Source organism: Erpetoichthys calabaricus, chromosome 5, assembly GCF_900747795.2.
Source record: "Erpetoichthys calabaricus chromosome 5, fErpCal1.3, whole genome shotgun sequence".
Classification (NCBI taxonomy): Eukaryota; Metazoa; Chordata; class Cladistia; order Polypteriformes; family Polypteridae; genus Erpetoichthys; species Erpetoichthys calabaricus.
In genome coordinates this window covers 61,888,491-61,913,319 of record NC_041398.2, presented here as the reverse complement: position 1 = coordinate 61,913,319, position 24,829 = coordinate 61,888,491, and the positions used below count along the sequence as shown (strand labels likewise).

The 24,829-nt window shown below is 37.9% G+C and overlaps 1 protein-coding gene across 3 annotated transcripts in view; it reads right to left on the bottom strand.

The window, feature by feature from the left end:
* The window catches only part of reep1 (receptor accessory protein 1), a 119,651-nt gene that overhangs the window by 48,918 nt on the left and 45,904 nt on the right, over window positions 1-24,829 (bottom strand). For all 3 annotated transcript variants that reach the window (XM_028801572.2, XM_051928048.1, XM_028801573.2), the window contains exons 2-5: window positions 12,546-12,618; window positions 11,360-11,436; window positions 2,614-2,734; window positions 1,791-1,904 (exon numbers count right to left, since the gene is read on the bottom strand). In XM_028801572.2, the coding sequence (XP_028657405.1) occupies window positions 1,791-1,904; window positions 2,614-2,734; window positions 11,360-11,436; window positions 12,546-12,618 (385 nt within the window). The remainder of the gene's footprint in view (window positions 1-1,790; window positions 1,905-2,613; window positions 2,735-11,359; window positions 11,437-12,545; window positions 12,619-24,829) is intronic.

Sequence of the window (24,829 nt, the reverse complement as noted above, 5' to 3'; positions counted from 1 at the left end):
AGTCCATCAGCCTCATTTACTAAGATATTGGGACAATACAGCTAATAGCTATTATCCCAATATTTTACATGCTTTGTAAAGGTTGTCAAGGTTTCTGCTTCAACTGCATGACTCAGTAGTTATTTACCCAGTTCCATAATACATTTTGTAAAAAAAAAAAAAGTGCTTCCTAGAAACAGTTTTAATTACACTTCCCCTTAATTTCTTTTGGTGTTCTCTGATACAAGATTTCATATCTAATCAAAAGTATTCTGCTGGATCAACTTAAATGACACCTTTGAGAATTATGAAGACCTACATTAGGTCCCACATAGACTTCTGTTCAAAACTAAAGAAGTTTAATTCCTTGAACCAGTCTGCCCAGAGGATCAGTATTCTATTCCATGCCACATGCATAGAAATGCCCTAGAGTTGTCCCAGAAAAAAACTAACAGTGAGTTTAGCAATTATAAATACATTTGCTGCACTTTTAACACCCTGTGAGGAACTCAAGCTATTCTGAGGGAAAATAGGGAACATCTCTTTATTAGACAGATGCACTTATTATGGTGGCCAGTCAGAGTATGAAAAAGCCCAATTCTGTGTGTCTCCATTAGAAATCCTGCAGGTCTGCTGGTTGCAACAAAGGGGTATGCAAAATATCAAACTCTACATGAATGCCATAAGACTGCACTACTTACAGTATACTGCCACTTTAAGACAGCACCTTAGAATAGTATAACATATATATAAAATAGAAAGATGTAGGATTATGAAGCCTTGAAATGTTTCTGTTTCAGAGTGCTCAAAACGCCCACACTATGTACAAACATCTTTTTCTGCTCAATTGCAAGTCAGTCTGTAATCCCTAGGTAATGTTGCTGTAGGCAATGATGCCAGTAGGACTGCAGTGTGTCTTGACAAAGCTGTAAAAAATATTAAGGGTGTGTATGCTAAAAATAAAAATAATAGAATATAAAAGAGAAACTTTTTTTATGTGATTTCACCTACCATGCAGCATTCAGATTAAAGTCATGCTGACACAGATACTACAGTATTAATGTTATCCTAATCATGAGTTTGTATTGTAATCTTTTCAGTTCTTTTGATGGTGCATGAAAATGATACTGCAGCATAAAAAATGAGTATGACTGTTTGACTGACAATAACTTGATTCTTCCCTTATAACAGCCAGTCATTAACCATATATCTGACCTTCTTTTTGTATTCTGTGTCTAACGCCTACATCAACTTAATGTTTGAAGCCATTTTATTATGTTATGATGAAAGCCTGTGCTGCATCTAAGCTATATAAATTCCCTAGCTAAGAAAGGCAGCACTGACCCAGTTTTATTACACAAGCTTGTTAACATATGTATGTAAGAAGCATCCTGTGTACTGTCAAACACTAAGGTTTTAAGCATTGCTTAAAGCTAAAGAAACCATTATCCTTTGGATAATGCCAATATACTACTGCTTTTGTATGGCATCGATATAATATACAGTATTAATGAAACAAAGCTGAACTCAAACACAGTTTAAGGGCTCATTTATATATTGCTAATTAAGTAGTACAGGTTCACACCGAAAATTAAATATTTTACACTGAGAAAATATTACTTACTGTAGATGTGCAATGCTCTGAAGGTTTAAATTTTTTTTCTTTTCCTGATTAAACACTGAATCTTTATTACACTTTTCAAAATTCCTATCTGTATGATTATTATGATGAAACAATTTACTCTGCTGACAATTTAACACAAGAATTAATCTTATCTAATTTGAATACTGCCACATGGTTGTAGGTATACCTTTGCAGCAGCTGTTACAGCTGCTGTAGCTGCTACATTTAGGCCTTTCCTTCCAAAGTGTACAAGGGCATCATAGCTTTTGTCTTTTGCTTGAGAAAGATACTCATCTATTTCCTAAAAAACACAAAAAACGAGACATTAAATTCATTAAGACAATTAAGTGCAGCTTGTATCTTCAGGATGCTTTAAATGTACAGTAAGTAATGGTAACACTTTTAATTATGCATACAATGTACTCACTGATTTTATGTTTGGTAATGTCATTACTTAAAAACTAATCTATAAAGGTCCATATAACAATGGAGTGCCATTAGATAGAATTAGTGCACTAAAATACGTTTGTAGAGAATATTTAAATCCATAAAACATACATCACAGACATTATTACAAAACTCAAACTGTTATGAAATCAACCTACTGTTTTATGGCTTCAAATAGTTGTGTGCTTTAACCCTAGATGTAAATCTTATATTTCAGTTATATACATGAATTTTACATAAGAAGGGTGCAGCATGTTCATTCTGAGTTTGGTTTTTGTGGACTTAAATTTAATGGTCATTTTATGTAAAGGATGAGTACAGTTTTGATGTTTTTAAAAGTACCGTATTCTCCTGGAACAAAACACGAGATGTTGAATATATTTCAACATAGAAAATTTAAAGTGACTATTTACAGCATCAGAAATGAGTATATGCACCAGAAACAGTTAAAAAAAATTCAAAGGACAGGTCAAAATATATCAATACAGAAAATTACAAAATAAACTATCAAATCAGTAACATTAGACTAAAAGGTCAAGGAATGGGAATACAATGCAAACTACCTTTTCTTTAGATGAAAGAGTAGGATGAACAAACTTCCTGTAGAGAACACTGGAACCTTTTGTGTATGGAGATAGCAGCCAAACCACAAAGGCAATTTTAAGTTCATAGTAAAATGGAATCCTATGAAGACAAAAAGCATACATATACTGTGGTTCATTTAAGTTCAAATATTATCAAATATAACAATCTATTTTTTAAGTACTGCTATTTATTATGGACACCATCCAAAAATACTCTTCATGTACTCTAGCACGTTAGCAGGGACAAATACAATAAGAATCTTAAGGTCACGTGCTGAATTAAGCAAACCTCAAACCTGTGGTTTCTAGTTTCACTGTTCAGATTAGTCATAGGTTACTTTTAAAACCTTACTATACCTGTCAAGGTATTATTTAGGTTATTTTTTATTTTTTACAGTCCTAGGAAAGTAAGTCTAATTTAAATTAAAAATGTGTAGATACTTTATTTAGGACACTTTCCTAAGTAAACATGTATTATTATTATAAGTTTATATTGTTGTTTGACATGTAAAGTGATTAGTTTGTATCTGCCTATCTTATTGAGTGTTGCTGTCATAGAGGTTAATCCTAAAAAGCCTTTAGGCAAAGAATTTTATTAATTTGCTATAAATGGGACCCAACTGGTTTTACAGTTTTATGCCAACCCCCCTTATTAATGTTGTTAGCTCAGAGGTAGCATTTATACTAGTACAAAGGGTGATCAAAAAGATGTGATGCTAAATGTAACCAAGTGCCTCACTAGCAGCTAAAGGTAGGAAAAGACTACTGTATACTGATTTTTCAAGCTAAAATTCAATTTCTTTAAAGAAATTTAGATAGAAAACTACTGGCAAAGTATCTGGCACATCACTTCCAACTAGTAGTTTCAAAATTAATTCACCCAGATCAGACAGGCTTTATTTATTCACACTCACTAGGTGGCATATAAAACAGGCATCTTTTTCATGTTGTTAATTCTGTACCTAATCCTTCACGAGCACCAGCTTTGCTTCCCTTGATGCTGAAAAAACTTTTGACCAAAGTAAGTGGAATTTTCTCATGCAGGTCACACATCTTTCCCATGAGCCTCTATATGTTCCAATATATACCTTGGATATAATCTTGCCTTTTACCTTAGTTGGCACCTACTATAAAATGTCTCTGTATGCCAGTGACATCTTATTCAGTCCCATTCTGATCTTTCACATATCCTTAACTTATTAATTTAAAATTAACATTAAATTACATTACATTAAGGTTGTATTTTTAAGAGTACCAAAAACTCACTCACATCTTGACCTTTAATTCCATAATTTAGAGAAAACACTTGGGCCTCTGTTAAAGCTTACATTCCCATATTCCCTTTCTCATCACTCTGTTCTATTACTCATTAAGTGGTATCCTATCTCTTTGTCAAGCTGGGTGCAGTTTGGAATCATAACACTTGATAATATTTATTAAGTACTATTCTTTAAGTATATAAATATTTATTACAACTCTGGGTTCAGAAAAGTCTGCTCATTTAGGTCCAGGATTTATGATCTCCTCCTTTTTCTTCCATCTCAAACTTAGGTCAGTTTTGTGGTCTTGTGGTATCCCTCTGCACTCTAAACTCTCCTGTCACTCTCTTCTATCTTTGTTCCACTCTTTTCCTCCAAGATGATACATGTTTCTGCAATAATGAGTTTAATGAGATGTTCACTCTCTCACTGCTCTTTTTTGGAATATGATTTTAAAGAACATTACAGGTCAGGTCAACCTGGGGAACATAAAGTGATACAGCACGCTGCCACACCCACCCCAATGACAAAAAAGCTCAGGATCCCGGCTAGTAATCCCCCAGGCATACACTTGGTCTAGTCCCACCCTCCAGAAATGACCATCTATCTGCCGCAGCCAGGTGTTACTTGGGCATTCCCGTGGTCTGGTCCAGCTGCTTGGGTCATCAACAATGAGGATCCAGTGAGCCAGATCATCCTTGGACAATCGCTCTATGTGGCCATACTGCCAGAACTGATACTCCCTCACAATGCAGGTAATGTGCCTCATTCAGGACTCTATGAGCAACCACTTGTTCGACACAAAGTCAAATCAGCGGTAACCAAGGATTCTCCAAAGTGACACAGTACCAAAGAAGTCCAGTCTTCATCTCAGGTCACTGAATAGTGTCCTTGTCTCGCAACCATACAGTACCAGGACTCTAAAGACTTTGACCTTCGTCCTTTTGCAAAGATATCGGGAGTGCCACACAACCCTTTCCAGCGACCTCATCATTCCTGTGCTTTCCCAATTCATCTACTGACTTCACAGAGAGACATGAATGTCACTGCCAAGGTAAGTAAACCTCTCGATGCGGTCAGCATTCTCTCCACAGACAGACAAACAGCTGATGGCTGTACCCAATAGGTCATTAAAGGCCTGGATCTAGTTTTATATTCAGGACACTCAGACTCCTCACTCAGTCTCTCGACAACCCTATTGACGAGAATCTCTCTTAACAATAGCCGCTGGACCCCACAATCCTACCCAACACCCAGCCCATGCAAGAATGAACATTCCAAAAATACTGACACCCCCAGTATTTGCGGGAGGGTTTAACAAGGTTGGAGAACACTTGTGGACCACTCTACCATGCAGAACATTTCACTCATTTAAATCCTTGGGTCTTCAAAATAGCTCTCATGACCCTCTGTCTTCTTCACAACATGACCCTATCTCCATAGCATCAAAAAGCCACCCCATATTTTAGTGTGGGTAACCAAAATTCCTTTGATTTATGCATAGTATTTTTCAAAGGTGCAAATTATTATGCCACATATGCTTTTGACAGAATAAACTATTTTGAAGATAAAACTACATTTTTATTGAATGAATAGTCAATTTCAAGTCCCCAAAAATGAATAAGCAAATCATCATAAATTAAGAAATGTGGAACCGTCCCCACTGTTACATAAATCAAACTTGTGTGGCTCGACTAACCATTCCCAATTCTTGTAAGATGTAGATGGCAGAAATGTGGAAGTTCCACTAATTATGGTTATGTCAGTCTTTTCCACTGTATTCACCATCCTCCATAGACGCCATTGCCTATTTATTTCTAGGAGTCCAAATCTTTGGTGATGCTGGTGCATTAACCCAGAAATGCTCTTGTTCACTGAATAGCATTTAAATAATTTAACAGTTATTAAAAAGAAAATGGACATCAACAAAAAGAAAAAATGTGAATCATTTACATTGTGACAGTTATTCTAGGCTACAGATTTGCTTTACATATTTATGGTGTTACTTTTTGTGTTGTTTTGGTTACTTTTTTTGTTATTGCTATTACTATTGTTTTTATCATTTTTATATTATTTTATTATGAGGTGTTTGATATGTTGCTTAACTTCAGGTACAGTAATACAATATATAAATTATCATGATTGTTATATAAAAATTATGAATATTTCTATTGCTGTTATAAATTCTGTGCCCAGCAACTGTGTAAAATCTGTAAATTATTCCCGTTAAATACTATAGATATGCAGTAGTTTGACAGTTTCCATGTCTTCCAGAGAATATTTGTACAATATCTTTTTTTAGAATACTGTACATACATTTGTTATTGTTGATATTATCAGAAAACACCTGTTGTGACTAAGCCCATCTGGAAGAAGTCTTAATTCAAAAAGATCATTTTAGCACTAGGCAGAATCATGACCTTTCCTATAAAGCTGCAATGGGCAAAGCAAAGAATCATCCAAGGTAAGCCAAAGAAGATAACACCACACCCTGGACACAAATGAAGGACCACATGGCAAAGACAAGTCTGCTCCGCTGCTAGCAAAATTCTTCACTTAAACATGAGGCAATGGAGTCTACACAACACCAGACATCTCCATTAACTTGATTTTATAAATCTGAGCCAAAATAAATTGAAATACTACATAATTAGTAAACAGCCAGCTAAAGTCCTCCTTTCTCACATTTGTTACTGTATATCACGCACATGATTAACTGTATCACATGACCTTCTAGCTTTTATAAACTTTTGTTAAATTCTGGAATATGAGAACTTAGAGTCACAGCATAACATAAGCCTCCTCTCACTTAGAGGAAGCTTGAGCGTGCTATGACTTCATGCTAAAATACCAAAGATTATAAAATCTAAACAACAGAAAACCACTGAACAAATCACATGTTCAAACAGTCTCAGCTGACTTCTTTAAAGCCAGAAATGCAGTGGTTTTACGATGAGATCCTCCCATATCACTGAGCTTGTTCATCCCATTAAGACAGTGAGCCCAGAAAAACTGCTCAGAAACCTGATTTCAGCTTGTTGAACTTATGATCTCATTCCTTCAGTCATTACGCAGAGCTTGTGACCATAGGTGAGAATGCAGACTCGCTGGTAAAATAAAAAGCTTTACATGTGGACTTAACTCTCACTTTTTATGTAATTATCACAAACCTTTTGATGTTCCTGCATTAATTTTGAGCAATCTCATGATCACGTCTACCTTAATTTGTGAACAAGACCCTTAGGTATTTAAACTCATCCACATAGAGCAGCTGCTCATCTCTTACTTGCAGGGAATAAGTCACCGTTTATGCCAATTCTCACCCTAGACGCAATACACTCAGCTGCAAGCTATTCCTATGTGCACTGGAGATCACAGGCCAAAGAAGTCCACTGGGCAACAACATCCTCAAATAGTATAAATGCTCCCCATAGATTATCAAACTGAACACTCTTCAAGCCTTGGCTGTGTCTTGATATCACATATGCAAAGACAACTTTTGCTCCACAAATACAAGGACCGAATGGCCATTAACAGAAGCTCCACAACCACATAAATTTTGTGGTACCTTGCACAAAATATCACAGGGTAAATGGCCACGTGCATTTTCTAAGTACATAAACTACATGCAATGACAACTGGCAAACTTTCATGCAAAATGCAGAGATGCAGCCATTAGATTTCTTAACTGGATACCTTCCAAACTTTAGCAGGCCCTTGATATCTGCTCAGTGAAAATCAATAGAGGAGATAAAGTGAACTGTTTGTGGCGTCCAATGCCCACAATGAATTGTCTTCACTAAAAACAAATTTGCAAAAGCAAGTCACACTACAAATACAAGGACTAAATGTCACACAAAAAAAGGCCACAAAACCACATATTCTTGTAGAATCTTCCAAGGGATAAATACGCATTAAGCTTTTTCCCTTTCCCAAATCCACAAAGCAAATGACTAGCAAAATCCCATGACCCTTCAAGTATACAGTACATGCAAAGATAAAGAAGTGGTCTATTGTTTCACAACTAGGATTGAACTCACAATGCTCCTTCTGAGGTTTAAATATTTCATAAATCTAAGCTCTGGTATCCGTAAGGAGGCTTTCTAATGGATACTGAAGAGTGTGATTCCTTGGTATCAGGAGCACATCCTCTTGTTCTCCTATTGGAAAATGGGGATTGGGCCACTCCAGTTCACAAAAGCACACCCACAAACAAAAGCATACCCACAATATCCAGTGCTTTCATTGTTTCTAGTTGGATCTCATCCACCAATGATGCACTTTTACTATAGAGCTGTTTTTTTTAATCACATTTTCATTGAGCTTATTCAACCAGAAAGAACAGTGCCCTTTCTATACGTACATTCCAACTTTGGAGCAATCACATTATAAACTTCCACTTCTAAGTGTTGGGATCAGATGATCAGTTGATCCAAGCCACCTAAACTTCAAGCAGAACTAAACTAAAAATGATGTTTTCTTGAGTTTAAATGTCAGAGAATCTATGAATTTCTGTTGACTGTTGATTTTGTGGTAATAATACATTGAGAGATTAATATCCACTTGATAGCAATAAGGGAGGCCCAGGATAAGAAACATTTCTGGTAAAAGGAAAATACAGAGCTTTTTAATCACCACATAATGTTTCTGGCATTGCTTCCCTGAGTGGGTCATCTTCACAAAATTTACTATTTTATCAAAATGCTTCTTCCACCCCTTGATGATACACTGTTTTGCAGTCAATATGGTCCCACCCTTGCTGAGAACAGCCTGAGCAACATTTCACCTACTTGAGCGGAGTTATAGAATGGTTTTCCAAAAACTCTGATCCAAAACTTGTTCTACATGATCTTGCCAAACTCCTCCCACACAGAAACATCAAATGCCAAATCTGCAACCTTTTCGGTTTGCTAATATCTATCAATAAAATCTGGAGACCCATCTGCTAACACTGTTTGTAAAGCCCCTTTCCAACAAACCTGACAGGTTCTTTTGCCATTGGTGTCTAGCAATGAGAACTAGGGTGTTAACGATTAGAGGTACCAAAAAACATTTGGCAAAAGTTCCTTGCAGCAGATTCCAGAACTTAAGTCTTGAAAAAAGTCCATCTGGACTCTGCACTCCTGAATTCTCCAGAGATAGCTTTTTTATGTCAAGCCTGACTAAGCTATCACCAAGCCACTAGATTTTTGCCAATGAACATTACTCCCAAGTCCTGACTGCAGGAGTGGGTCTTAATATGCTTGTTCTGGGTGAGGCTCTCTTTAATTTAATTACAACATTGACAAGGGTCAGTTATGGATTATTTTTTGTCTGACCCTCACTCTATAGAACAGTTTGCCTTGGGTAATAAACTTTGAGGAACACGGACACTAAAGATCAGAGATATTCGTTTTATATACCTACTCAGTTATAGATAAGCACACATGAAAAACAGTAAAACACACAGTTAAGTCAGAAGTATACACTTAGTGAGTTAACTCACTACTTTATAACCCCTCCACAGGATTTATACTAACAAACAATACATTTGGCATATCGTTAAAGACATGTACTTTTTGCAGAGCAAAAGTAATTTTTTCCAACAATGTTCAGAGACAGAGTATTTCACTTTTTCTTGAATATATCACAATTCTAGTGTGTCAAAAGTTTACATACACTTTGTTAATATTTGGTAGTATTGCCTTTAAATTGTTTAACCTGAGCCAAATGTTTTGGTTTGCCTTCCACAAGCTTCTTATAATTAAAGTTTTTGGAATTTTGGCCCATTCCTCATGACAGAACTGGGATAACTGGGACAGGTTCGTAGGCCTCCTTGCTTGCAACACGCATTTTCATTTCTGCCCACAAATTTTCAGATTGAGGTCAGGTCTTTGTGATGTCCACTCCAATACATTGACCTTGTTGTCCTTAAGTCATTTTCCCACAGTTTTGGAGGTATGCTTGGGGTCATTGTCCATTTGGAACACCCATTTGCGACTGAGCTTCAACTTCTTTGCTGAGCACTTGAGATTTTGCTGCAGTATATCTATCTACATGGTGCCATCTGTTTTGTGAAGTGGACCAGTCCCTCTAGCAGCAAAGAACCCCCACAACATGAAGCTCCCACCCCCATGGTTGATTGTTGGGATGGTGTTCTTTGGCTTGCAAGCCTCACCCTTTTTCCTCCAAACGTAACAATGGTCATTATATCCAAACAATACGAACTTTGATTCATCAGACCAATGGACATTTCTCCAGAAGGCAAGATCTTAGTTCCCATGCGCCACTGCAAACTGCAGTCTCACTTTGGAGCAGTGGCTTCTTCCTCACTGAGCAGCCTTTCAGGTTATGTCGATATTGGACTCAGTTTACTGTGGGTATAGATACTTATCTACCTGTTTCCTCCAGCATCTTCACAAGGTCCTTTGCTTTTGTTCTGGGATTGATTTGATATGTTTGTTTTTCTCTAGGAGACAAAATGTGTCTCCTTCCTCAGCATTATGACGGCTGTGTGGTCTCATGCTGTTTATACTTGTGTATTACTGTTTGTACAGATGAATGTGGAACCTTCAGGTATTTGGAAATTGTTCCCAGTGATGAACCAGGATGTTCCCAAGGAGGAATCAGATTTGTGGAGTTCCACAATTTTGATTTTGTGGTTTTGGCTGATTTCTTTTGATTTTCCTATTATGTCAAGCAAAGAGGCAGTAAATTTGACAGTAGGCCTTAACATACTGTACATCTGCATGTTGACTCCAATTAGGCTAACTGGCTATCAGCTGCTAATTGTCAAATTGCCTGAAGACTTGACATCATTTTCTGGAATTTTCTAAGGTGTTTACAGGCACATTTAACAAAGTGTATGTAAACTTGTCATGCCCTGGAATTGTGATGTAGTCAAGAAAAAGTAAAATAATCTTTCTGTGAACACTATTAGAAAAAATTACTTTTGCCCTACACAAAATATATGTCTTAAATGATATGCCAAATTTATAGTTTGTTAGTATAAAATCTGTGGAGGGGTTATAAAGTGAGTTTTAAAGAATTCACCCTAAATGTATGTAAACATCTGACTTCAATTGTGCAGTAGATATTCGTTTAAAATTTTCCAAAAGGCAGTCTATGAAAACATCTGACTTCAATTGTGCAGTAGATATTCGTTAAAATTTTCCAAAAGGCAGTCTATGAACCAAGACAAGAGGTTTGAAAGATGAACTAAAGCGGAATCAATGTTATACTCAATGCACACTTAAGACTTGCTTTTGCTGAAGCCATTCATAAACATTGCAAGGCAGATTTGCAAGTGTCTTTATTGCCTATAACTTGCAGTTTCTGAATTACACTGCACATAAATCCTTCTCCTAGAACACACTAAAGAGTAGAAGATACAATTGCTGGTATGAATGCAGTAAATATTCATCTTCCCAAGAAAATACTATAAACAGCAAGACAAGGTAGAACTGAGATGTGCCTCATAAACTCACCAGCAAAGGAAAATATCTGTGAAGGTTTCTGCAGTTGTGAAAAGTGCAAATATTATCCAATACATCATCCATTTTACCTAAAGATAATAAAAAGAAAATCAGGAAGAATGATCTCACTTTGAATATATATTATAAATTTACAGAAAAACAGAACACACAGTGTTAGCAATAATTGTTTTATAGTGATAATAGGTTCATGTTACACTCTTTATACTGTCTGCCAAGCACTTTATTTGTAATAGAACTCTGAACTTTGTTCCAAGATTCCTAATTCAGTTTTAAAGACTAGAACATTCTCTGAAAGCAAAAATAGGAAACAAAAAATTCCAAAAATGGAAAACAGCAATAATTTCCCATGACTAACTAAATTATTAGGTTGACAAAAAGTACAAAATAGATTCACATAAGCTAAGTAGGAAAAGGTAGCCATTGAAGAGGTTGCCAATCCATTACAGAAAATTCAAACCAATATTAAACCAACAATCACCAAACTACAAAGATATGGATTCTTCTACTAATAAAGGTGATAAGAAAACAAAAATCTCAGGCAGAACATAAACCTCTATGCATTTAAGATATTTGTTCACAATATTTACTTTTTCTCTCAGCCTTATAATTCACCACAAAGAGATACGACCCATTTTTTTTTAACCCATTTGTCTAGTACAGGATCTTGGGAGAATTAAAGTAAATACAAGAAGCAAGGTAGGGAATAACTCTGGTTGTGAAGCCCACACTCAGCAACACAAGGCCAGTTTAAAATTTTAATTTAACAGTATTAATTTGTACTATACAGGAAATTCATAAGAAAATGGAAAGAACATGCAGATTTCAAACAGATGTGTGTAAAAATTTGGTTCATACAAGGCAACAGTGTTACTTACTGGCCTCCATGCAACTGCCAAAATTACTTAATCCCACACAAGGTGTGGCTGTGCAATATAATGTAGTGCTGCTGATTTTGCTCCCTTCTCACTGAATTCCTATATTGACTAGACAAATTTACCAGCAGGTGTTGAGATTTAATCCATTTTTACTCCTGCTGTTTGATCAATCAGTCTTTATTGAACCTTTCACAGTAGTCACATTACCTAAGAGCTTTGTAAAACAAGCAAGAATATATTATTGTGTAAAAGTGTTATTTCATTTAATACAGTATGTTCATATATGCAACAATTCCACTTACATATTCCTTTACATCTTTGGATTTCACAGCTTTATAAGAAGAGTAGGCAGGATACAACGTGCCAAAAATGAGCCTAAAAAAGAAAAAAGAAAATAATGAATCTGACAATGTCACTGCAATAAACTTTGCTGGCCTAACTAAGCAGAACACTCTTGCTTGCCCAGGAGCAAACATCTTTATAATTGCAGGACAAACTAATATTTTGCAGGACAACCTTTGAAGACAAGTATCTGTCATCAAGTGTTTTCTGTAGCTCCTGTTTTGGAGGCCTCACACTTTCATGTCATTTATATGTCTATAAAGTAGAACAAATGCGACTCACAAAGAATTCTTTTACTTAAATTAAAAAAGATGGGTACCAATATTTTCAGACAACCACAAATCAAAATCAAAGCAAACAATTAACTATTTTTGTACTCAATACTGTTGCTTAAAAATATTTGTTTGTGTGGCTCCATTGCTATTAACACAGATCCATACTTTTAGCTTTACTAGACTACCTGTCTTCAATCTTTTTTATTTATGCTAATTGGTCCTTCAAACTGTAATATTATTGCCTGCTTTCTAAGGAATTTGACATTGTTCATGAAGTAGAAAAGGCAATATGTAAAGATTTATTAGAAAGGAAATTTAACATACTTTCAGTACATGCTATACTTTACTAAAGAATTAAAAAATAAAGATCTGCCCTAAAATTTGGTATATCATTCACCGCAAGGAAGAACTGTTTAGTTGTTTAGGTCACAAACCATTTTCCCCTCTTAACCCCATTCATCGCGTAATCATGATTTACTTAAAGATCTTTTTTTAACCACGTCTGGATAGGTTCATGAAATGTAACTTCTAGGGCAGTCCAAACCAATTAATTTCACATCAGAGACTCTCAGCTGTCTGTGTGACAGATGGCCTAACTTCAAAGAATCTCAAAAGACTTATTTGTACACAGTGTCACATGCAAATTGAAAATTTTCTTCATATTTAGAAGAGTTAAAATGGAAACATGACATTCCCTTATCCATCCATACTATTGCTGCCTTATGAATCACCACACTTTCCAACTGGACATTAGTAATTTCTGTCACACTATACAGTATAATGAATCAACCTAAGTAGTCAATAGTAACATGTTGCTTCATGAAAAATGTACAGTATTTAGGCAGCTATGTGCTTGTATAAATAGCAATGTTAAGTACTGTATTACTTGTTGCTCAGTTATTTACAAAGTGAATATAGGAAAATCAGTCACTTCAGGTTTAGTTTTGTTTGGTATATTTTATAGGCACAATGAAACATTCTTTTCCATTCAGCCCAAAAATAAATAAAATAATGACAGTCATGAAATTAAAGATAAAATTGCTGGGCACTTTCTGGATCTAGCCTTCTGGATTTGAATCCTGTGCTTGGGTATTGTATACGTGGAATCTGTATGTTCTCCCCATGAACTATGATATCACCAAAGATGTGCAGGTGATCAGAAATGCCAATTCTACATTGGCCTTGTAAAAGTGTGAACATGGGTGTGCAAATGAGTGGCCACTGTGACAGACTGGCACCCTGATGCTCTGGATATGACTTACATTATAAACGTGTCATTAATAAAAAACAAAGGGCATAAAAGGTAAAGTTCTGTCTGAAAATCTCACTTTCTTTGCAGCCATTTTTATGCTAGCTGATCATAGTCAAATATAAGGACTGCTATGCTGCATTTAAGGTATTGCCATTTAATACTTGACTTCAGGAACACTCCACCCAAAAATCAAATCATTTGTGAACCTATTACTTATCCAGCACTGTTTGCAGTGAATGCTGAAAAAAATGTTACCCCATGTTTTAATGGTGAACAGAGATCATAGAACTCCAGATAAAATTAGCTTAGATGAGAACCAATCTGTAGCAAAGAATGACAAAATATCCATGAAAAAAAAATCCCAAATTACTCAAGTTGGAGACAGACAGACAGACAGACATATAGATAGATAGATAGATAGATAGATAGATAGATAGATAGATAGATAGATAGATAGATAGATAGATAGATAGATAGATAGATAGATAGATAGAAATTTACCTGCCCCCAGGGGCAGATTTCACAATGCTTTTGTCCATGACAGTACATTATTCACAAACAAATTGATTAAACTGCTTTCTCAAGAGTTGAGAACATTTTAAAGTGAAATATGTGTGCATATTTGAGACGCTTCAGCAAGTAAAAGGTCAATTAACAGGTGCAGTTTATGAGCACATGAAGAGCATCAGGGTTGTTAATCAGTAAACATGACTCTTGAGTAGTTGATTTTATTCAAAGGAAATTTTAATTTTTTTTCAAAAAGGAACTTTTTAGGTTCATATTATCTGCTTAAATTGCTATACAACAGGTCTGCTTCAAATACATCTGACATCTAGATCTCTACTCTTGACTGAAGCTGGGCATGTTTAAATTAACTGTTAACAGTATGCAAAGAAATAATGGTAAGTGATTCATCTTTCACCCCTCACACACCACTGAAAATCCCAACCAACCATCACATTACACCAAATAAGAAATTTGACTAACAAAAAAGTAACTTTGCCTCTGTAAGAGGCAGGCATACATTAGAATAGTCACTAGTAGGTCTTTTACTCTGTACAACATTAAAGCAATATTGTATAAACTGTAGCAATTTTCTGTATCAGTTTTCACAATTCAATAACATGTAATTTACAAATAAAAGGACTTTTTCCTAAGAAGTGACATTCTGTGTACATGTGACCCATTAAAGTGCACACTCATGGTGACAAACTAGCCTAAGACAAATCAGGCTGAAAGAAACATAATGAAAGTAAATTTAAAAAAATGTTGTTCAAGACCTGCAAAAGGAGAACCCAGTTGACAACAACCAAAATGTTGCCAACACTTCAGGTCATCAATGACAGTGATTCCAAGGAGTTTAAAGCTGTTGGCCACCTCCTGAGTATCTACACTTAAACAGACTGGTGTATGGCCTGTCTTCTGCCTCATGATGGCTGAGGTATATTATTGGTGATCGGGCTTATAACTATGATGTCATCAGTGGCATATTTTGGTTAAATTTCTGGTTGGGCCTTACAAACCAGGGAGACAGACACTCTGAGATGAAACCAATCTTAAAGGCCATACAGAGTGTGTTTGTGTGTATGTGTGAGACAGAGACAGAGACAGAGAGAGGCGATCAAGCACTTAAACAGCAGACTTGCTCTTCTGCCTAAATCTACTGGTCTGGATATGTGGTTGCCAATGCTGGTTGGACTTCCCCACGGATGCTGAGAAAGTGAAATCATGTTAGCCTCTGATCCCAAGTGAGTAGTGCAAGGTGGAGTCAGAGTGATGTGCAGGCAGTGGAAAATGTCAAGGAAAAAAAAAGATAATTGGTGCTGTATGGAAAGAACTATAAAACATCAGAGCATCACCAGCGGCGTTGGAGGGCAGCCAATGAAGAAGACGGTCTACAACAATCCTCATGTGTGACAGTGAGAGAGATACTGTATTTCACAATGTATTAAGCTGCCAGCAAAAGTGAGGATGTGAGCCAACATATACAGTTGTAGCCAAATGTTTTGAGAATGATACAAATATTGGTTTTCACAAAGTTTGCTGCTGCAGTGTGTGGTGCCCGGCGGGCATCCATGCCCGGCCGGGACGCCTAGGAGGAGTGGAGGAGGGCTTGTGCCTCCTCCAGGACACGAGGGGGCGTCCTCCCTGGTGGCTTTGGGGACCACGGGTACGGAGCTTGGAAGCTCAGCCCTGTAGGGGCCCGTGGTCACCACCAGGGGGCGCCCCAATGCCTTGGGAGTGTTGTCCCTCAGTACTTCCGCCACACCGGGAAGTACTGGGGAGAAGAGACTTGAGGGCACCCGGTGGACTTCCGGCCTCACCTTGGGAGCTTCCGCCACACAGGGGTGTGGCTACGGAGGCCCTAACGATGCACCTGGAGCCCATCCGGGGAACATAAAAGGGGCCGCCTCCCTCCAGTCAGGGCGAGAGTCGGGTGGAAGAGGACAAAGCGTGTTGGAGAGGAGTGGAGGCGGACCAGGAAGAGAAAAGGCATTGTGTTGTGGCCAGGACTAGTGAAAGGGTGATTGGTGCTTTGGCACTGGGTTTGTGCACTAAGAACTTGTAAATAAACGTGTGTTGGGTGACATGAACGTTTCTGCCTGTCTGTGTCCGAGCCAGTCTCCACAATGGCGCCATTGTGATAGTTGCCCGGACACCACCAGTCGGAGACCACATCTTTATAAAACATGCACGTTTATTAAACATTATATAAACAATTCTCACACTAACACACAATACACTCAGCAATAATCACCACTATTTCAGTCCTTGGCCGCCTCTACTCCTCCAGGGAGCTTCGTCCTTTTCCCACTCCCGACTCTGGCTCAATGACTGTAAGGAGTCGGCCCCTTTTATCCCTGCCCGGATGTGCTCCAGGTGGCTGATGACGTCCCTCTTGCAGCACTTCCTGGTGTGGCGGAAGTGCTGCCCTTTGACCTGGAAACACTCCGGACGTCCCTGGCCGATCCCTCCGCCATCTTGCAGAGTGTGGCGGAAGTAACAACATCCGGGTCCCACGAGGTGTAAAGCGCCCCCAGGCGGTGGCCACGGGTCCCAACAAGTCCGACAGTTCGTTCTCCTTTCCCGTGGTCCTCTCCTGCTCCGTGGCAGTTGTGCCCTCGTGGCCTGGAAGTTATTCTTGCCACCTTCTGGTCCTTTCTGGCGTCCCGGCCAGGTAATAATCCTGGCCACCTGCGACAAGTGTTTTTAGATCTTTTTGTCAGATGTTTCTATGGTATACTGAAGTATAATTACTAGCATTTCATAAGTTTCAAAGGCTTTTATTGACAATTACATTAAGTTTATGTAAAGAGTCAATATTTGAAGTGTTGGCCCTTCTTTTTCAAGACCTCTGCAATTTGCCCTGGCATGCTGTCAATGAACTTCTGGGCCAAATCCTGACTGATGGCTGCCCATTCTTGCATAATCAATGCTTGGAATTTGTCAGAATTTGTGGGTTTTTGCTTGTGCACCCGCCTGTTGAGAATTGACCACAAGTTCTCAATGGGATTAAGGTCTGGGGAGTTTCCTGGCCATGGACCCAAAAGTTTGATGTTTTGTTCCCTGAGCCACTTAGTTATCACTTTTTCCTTATAGCATGATGCTTCATCATACTGGAAAAGGCATTGTTCGTTACCAAACTGTTCTTGGATGGTTGGTTGCTTTCAGAGGATATTTTGGTACCATTCTCTCTTCATGGTTGCGTTGTTAGCCAAAATTGTGAGTGAGCCCACTCCCTTGGCTAAGAAGCAACCCCACACATGAATGGTTTCAGGATGCTTTACTGTTGGTATGACACAGGACTGATGGTAGTGCTCACCTTTTCTTTTCCGGACAATCTTTTTTCCAGGTGCCCGAAACAATCGGAAAGGGGATTCATCACAGAAAATGACTTTACCCCAGTCCTCAGCAGTTCAATCCCTGTACGTTTTGCAGAATATCAGTCTGCCTGTTTGTCTTGGAAAGAAGTGGCTTCTTCGCTGCCCTTTTTGACACCAGGCCATCCTCCAAAAGTCTTCGCATCACTATACGTGCAGATGCACTCACGCCTGCCTGCTGCCATTCCTGAGCAAGCTCTGCACTGGTGGTGCCCCAATCCCGCAGTTGGATTAGCTTTAGGAGACGGTCCTGGTGCTTGCTGGACTTTATTGGGCTCCCTTCACAACAGCAGTGGAAATGGGTTTTTTGGGATTAAGTTCATTTTCATGGCAAAGAGGGACTTTGCAATTAATTACAATTCATCTGATTGGAGTTCATAATATTCTGGAGTATATGCAAATTGCCATCATAAAAACTGAGGCAGCAAACTTTGTGAACATTAATTTTTGTGTCATTCTCAAAACTTTTGGCCACGACTGTACTGTAATTCAGTCACTAAATGAAAGTATTTATAGATACTTCAATATGAAATACAACACTGATTGCAAATGAATACTCATATTTTTCCATTTTTTGCTCAATAGGCAAAGTGATAAATTGTATTGTGCATAAGTAATCAACATAACAATAATAAGACTAATCCAAAATACACTATAAGGACAAAATTATTGGGACACCCGACCATTATACCAACAGGGACTTTAATGGCATTGCATTCAAATACATAGACGTTAATATGGAGTTGGTTCACTCTTCTTGGAAAGCTTTCCACAAGATTTTGGAGTGTTTTGTGGGAATTAGTGCCCATTCATTCTGTAGAACATTTACAGTATGAGGTCAGGCACTGATGTTGGATGAGAAGGCCTGGCTCGCGATCTCTGTTCTAGTTCATCCCAAAGGTGTTTGATGGGGTTGAAGTCAGGGCTCCGTCTGGGCCACTCAAGTTCTTCCACACGGAACTCATCCAACCATGACTTTATGGACTTTGCTTTGTGCACTGGGGCACAGTCATTCTGGAATTGAAAAGGGCCTTCCCCCAACTGTTTCCACACAGTTGGAAGCATTGAGTTGTCCAAAATGTTGGCACAATGCTGTCAGGCAGGTAACAGTCTCCTGGCATCTGATAAACCCAGATTCACCCATCTGACTACCACACAGTGAAGTATGATTTGTCACTCCATAGAACACATTTCAACCACTCCATCTGATGCTTGGCATTGGACTTGGTGATGTGAGGCTTGCATGCCCATTCCATGAAGCTCCCGCCACACAGTTTTTATGCTTACATTAATGCAAGTGGAAGTTCAGAACTCTTCAGCTATGGAACCAGAAGAGTGTTAGCGACTTTTACACACCATGCACCTTAGCAGTCACTGACCCCACTCTGTGACTTTACATGGTCTTCCGCTTCGTGGCCGAGTTGCTGTTGTTCCTAAATACTTCCACTTTCCAATAATACCACTTACAGTTGACCATGGAATATCCAGCAGGGATGAAATTTCGCAATCCATCTTATTGCAGAGGTGGCATCCTATCACAGTGCCATGCTTGAACTCACTGAGATCTTCAGAATGACCCATTTATTTCACAAATGTTTGAAAATGGAGACTGCATGGCTAGGTGCTTGATTTTATACACCTGTAGCAATGGGTCTGATTGAAACACCTGAATCAATAATTAAGAGGTGTGTCCCAACACTTTTGTCCAAATAGCATAGATAGTTGTGCAAGTTTTGACCTCCTTTAAACTGCGTCATAAAAAAACAAACCAATCAGTCACTTAAAAAGAGCTATAGGTTCAAGCCACATAAGCAAAAATATACCAAACAACATGGAAACACTCCAGCTCAGGAGTCTCTCAGTTACAGTCCTGGAGGTCCACATGGCTGCAGGTATTCATTTCATCCAGACTCCTAATTAGAAGCCAGACCTAGTGTATAATGAAATTATACAGCTTTTTAGTGCTTCACTCTTCCATTACAAATCTTTATCACAATGTAGATTTTTTGTTTTCTGATAACATTATTCATATGTTTTGTGGTCCGGAACAGATTTGTACCTCTTGGTCCTTTCCCTTCTCTCTCATTTATTTTAAAACATTTTAATAATACAGATATTTCATGATCCACATACACAGGGTTAAATGGAAGCACGTTAGCTGGAGAGCTGTTGGTTCTTTTATCATTTGCACCACAGCAAAAATGAAAACCTAATTAAACAGTTTAAAACTAAAATAGACAATTAAGGGTTCTGAATCGTAACAAACGATTTAACTAAAAACTGAGCCTAAAAAACATATTGCTTTAGTTGTAAATAAATGGGTTCTAATTAAAAATTTGGTTAAAGCAAAAACCTGCAGCCACTGAGTTGAGTATCCCTGATCTAGCTAATCACAAAGAACATTTCACATAATCTGAAAAGAAACATTTTTCAGATAAGAAATGTAATTGATCATGGGAAACTGGAAAAATTCTTATGAGCAAGCTGAATTTGCTATAGAGTTTAACAAAATGTTAAATCATTGAGATGAGTTTACATTTTTGTGCAACAGCGCCATCCGCTGGGAGATGTGGTACAGTGCCCCACTTGCCCTAAATGAACAGATGCCACTGGTTGACATCTGCAAATTTAATCATGTGGAGGAAGCTATGTTTAGCCTGGGCTAAGTGTTAATAATACGGTTATTCTGTGCATGCTCAGGTCTGCCAATTATGAGATTTTAAAGTCAAAATCCAGAATGGTGCTAAATTCTAAATTAAGGAGCTTGATGCTCAGGATTGAAGTGTAAGATAATGTTACTAAATAATGTGCCGTAATTGATAAACAGCACTTTAGTATAGTGGTTTTTATTATCCAGGTATATACATATACCAGGATGGTACAAAATGCAAGGGACATGACACCTTCTTTGGACCTTTTGTGGTGATAAGCAAACTGCTCGTGGTCGTAACAATTTCTTCTATTATTCTTAATCTGTGTGCCATCACCAGTCTTCAAAGCATTTCACTACAGTGGGAGTATGTGCTACTAGTCTATAGTCACATATGCAGCCCACTTTTGTTTTCTTTGTCACAGATTTTCTTAGTGACATTTTAAAGATGTTTCCAATAACCAACAAGTCTTTAGATTATTTTTTGTTTGTGAACAAATTTGTATTTAATTGAAAAAAATAAAGAGGTAAACAATTATAGCTAACCTTGTGTATTTTAGTATTGATTATTCCTTCCAACACAAACTCCTGCAGTAAGTTAAAAACATAAATGCCAAGGTATTTAAATAAACTTGCCAACTCTCTTGATGAAGGAACACAGGACTGCTGACAAATGCTATTTAACATGAAAAGGGCAGATTTGAAACAGTTAATTTTACAACAAGACACAGCCTTGCAAGGAGGGGAGTCTATCTGACAGGGCGTTGCCAAGAAAAAGCATGATGTGATTTGTATTAATAAAGTTTGCTTCTATTATCTATCTATCTATCTATATAGATGTACAGCATTATTGGGGGGGACTAATGTGTAATGTTAATGACATAAAGGAAGTAGCACATACTGTCTTCAGGATGACAGGATAAAAAGAAAACAGTCTGATCTGGGTGTATTATTTTTTGAATGACAGTCTGTAAGTGGCAGACAAGAAGCTTTGTCAGTAATATTCAGGTAAAAGTTTGACAGAGAATTCTGTTTGGAAGTTTGATCAATCAGAGGGTTACTTACCTTATTTTAAAATAAGCATAATCATGGCCAAATTCAAATTGAATTAGGCAGATGTGATGGCAGCATCATTTGGGAAAACAAGTTACACAGCCAATTCCAAAAGGAACATAAAACCCCAATAGGAATACTGGGCCTAGAAATCATTCTTTAGTTCAATAAATGAGAGGGCTACATCTAATAGGATTTCAGTTAGGGTCCTAACATTCTAGGAAATAATTAAAATTAGTGAGAAAATGGTTAGAGTTTTCAGAAAATAATTCTGAATAGAAAAAAATTGGTTTTGACAGCCAAAGCAGGTGCCAAAAGAACACATCTTTTCGGCTTAAGTGACAATAATTTGCCCATGTGTGGTGAACCTGAAACTCAACCCTTTAAAGATGCAGAAAATTTTATTCCAGTCTGGGGTGAGTAATTAATGATTCAAAACTCGGGTCTACTACATGGAAGCATTCGCTATCAAAAAAATGACTGATGTGACTCAAGCTTGTAAATCCTCCAACATTTTTTAGAAGCCAAACCACTGCAACTTTGATATCATGAATAATTCTTTCCAGTTTTAATCAATCAAATGTAAAGTCATTCAGAGAGCCATTATTGATGGTAATTAACTGTTCTTATGTGGAAGCAAAAAAATCGATGTTTTGGAGTAAAGAAGAATGAAATGTCCATCCTTCAGCATTAAATGAAATAGAAAAAATATATAAAAACCAGAGTTATAATCAGACATAAAGAAAGAGATGTTAAGTGACTAATACATAAAAATGCAACCATGTCTAAAATGGGAAATGGTCCCATGGAAAACAAAACAGTATTCTTGAGCAGAGGGGCCATCAAACAAAGAAAATTGAAATCTGAAGTAGGCTTGCAAAAAGAGCAAGTGAAGTAGGGGTTATGTTGACAAATGGGGCAGGAGTTTTTTCTAATAGATAATGAACAGAATTATTTCAAAGGTTTATAGGTTAGATTTAGAAAGAATGAAGGCTGAAAGTAAGAGTGTTATGTACCAGGTCTTCTGGCTCAAATACTTTTGTTTTTTCTTAATCTTTTTTGAAGAATGCTTAATTACTTTAAATCAAATCAAATCAAATAGCCTTTTATTGTCAATTCACTATATGTTCAGAACATACAGGAGAATCGAAATACTGTTTCTCTCTCATCTTCGTAGTACAATAAAATATAATATAAAAAAGAAAAAAAAAGTATAACATATAAGATAAATAACATTAGAACTTGTAAAGTAGACCTGTGTACAATGTGCAATAGTCAGTAGTCCAAAAGCCAATTACAGTAAAAAATGAGAAGGTGCTTTATAGAGTAGCTTATGAGATGTACAAAAAGACAGACAGTTAGCAGCAGATGTAATATTGAGTCTTTATATAATATCAGCTGAGGTAGGGTACTTGGTAGATAGTGACTCTTGTTATGGTCCAGGGGCAGGGGGCAAGGGGGGGAAGGTAGTGGACAGAATTCAGCATCCTGACAGCTTGGTGGATGAAGCTGTTAAGACAGTCTTGTGGAGCGGGCCCGGAGGTTCCGGTACCTTTTCCTTGAGGGGAGGAGGCTAAAAAAGGGAGTGTAAGGGGTGAGAGGAGTCAACAGCAATGCTGATGGCTCTTCGGGTGAGACAGGTGTGGAAAATGTCCTTGAGGGAGGGCAGTGGGGCACCAATGATCTTACTGGCCGCATCCACTACGTGTTGCAGGGACTTCCTACAGGAGGCAGTGCAGCCTCCATACCACAGAGAGATGCAGCTGGTGAGGATGCTCTCGATTGTGCAATGGTAGAAAGGGCACATGATGGTGGGTGGAACTTGTGTTCTCCTCAGTTTGCATAGAAAGTAGAGGCGGGTTTGAACTTTCTTGGCCAGTGATCTGGTATTATCTAATCAGGAGAAGTCCTCGGAGATGTACACCCCCAGGAACTTGGTGCTACTCACCCTTTCCACAGCTGCACCATCGATGGTCAGTGGTGGGTGCTGTGAATGACCTCTCCTGAAATTGACCACAATCTCTTTGGTCTTTCCCACGTTCAGGAAGAGATTGTTGTCTTTACACCACTGGACCAGTTGGCACACCTCATTACTGTAGTTGGCTTCGTCATTGTTGGTGATGAGGCCAACCACGGTTGTATCATCTGCAAACTTGACAAAGTGATTGGAACTATAGATTGGTACACAGTCATGGGTCTGCAAGGTACAGAGCAACGGGCTGAGCACACACCCTTGTGGGGCCCCTGTGCTCAACGTGATGGTCTTAGTGGTGATATTGCCGGCCTGCACATTTTGTGGCCTCCCTGTAAGAAAGTCCAACACTCAGTTGCAGAGAGAGGTCTTGAGTCCCAAATGGCTGAGTTTGTTGTATTAGTTGCTGGGGAATGATTGTGTTGAATGCTGAACTAAAATCTAAGAACAATATTTGCGCATAGGAGTTCTTTGAGTCCAGGTGGGTGAGGGCTGGATGGAGAGCAGCAAAAATGGCATCCTCTATGGACCTGTTTGACCTATATGCAAACTGAAATGGGTCATGGTAGGGGGGAAGAATGGACTTAATGCTCTGCATAACCAGCCGCTCAAAGTATTTTTTGTAGCTCTACTAAGAATTTCATATTTTACATGCTATCAGGGAATACATAAATGGTATCATCATCGATAACTTGTTGTACTTTACTGGAATTCTTTTTAAAATTCAAAATCAACATTTTGATGTGTGTTTAATGTAGATATGCAGAGCAGTTCTTTTACTAGGTACAGTACCTCTGTTTAATGCAAAAGCTGTTTGCAAACAGCTTTTCACGTACTATACATCACGGTCAAGAATTTCAGTCAAACACTAGAATGGGCAAAACCCATAATCTAGACAATTTTGACTGTTGTATGGTCATTGGTGCTAGGCAGTTCTAGAAACAGCTACAATAACATAAGGCCGCATTGTTTTCCAAATTCTGACAGCTATGAACAGGAAGATGAGGTTTCAGTGGTCACATTATCAACATGATTGATGCTTGAAAAAATGAAACCCAAAGCTAAGATGCTGATACCATGCTGTAGACTGAGTGAAAATTTTGTGGAAATAGCATGAATGGTTGGTTCTATCCTGAGAATTTTTCAACAATATAAGCTGGT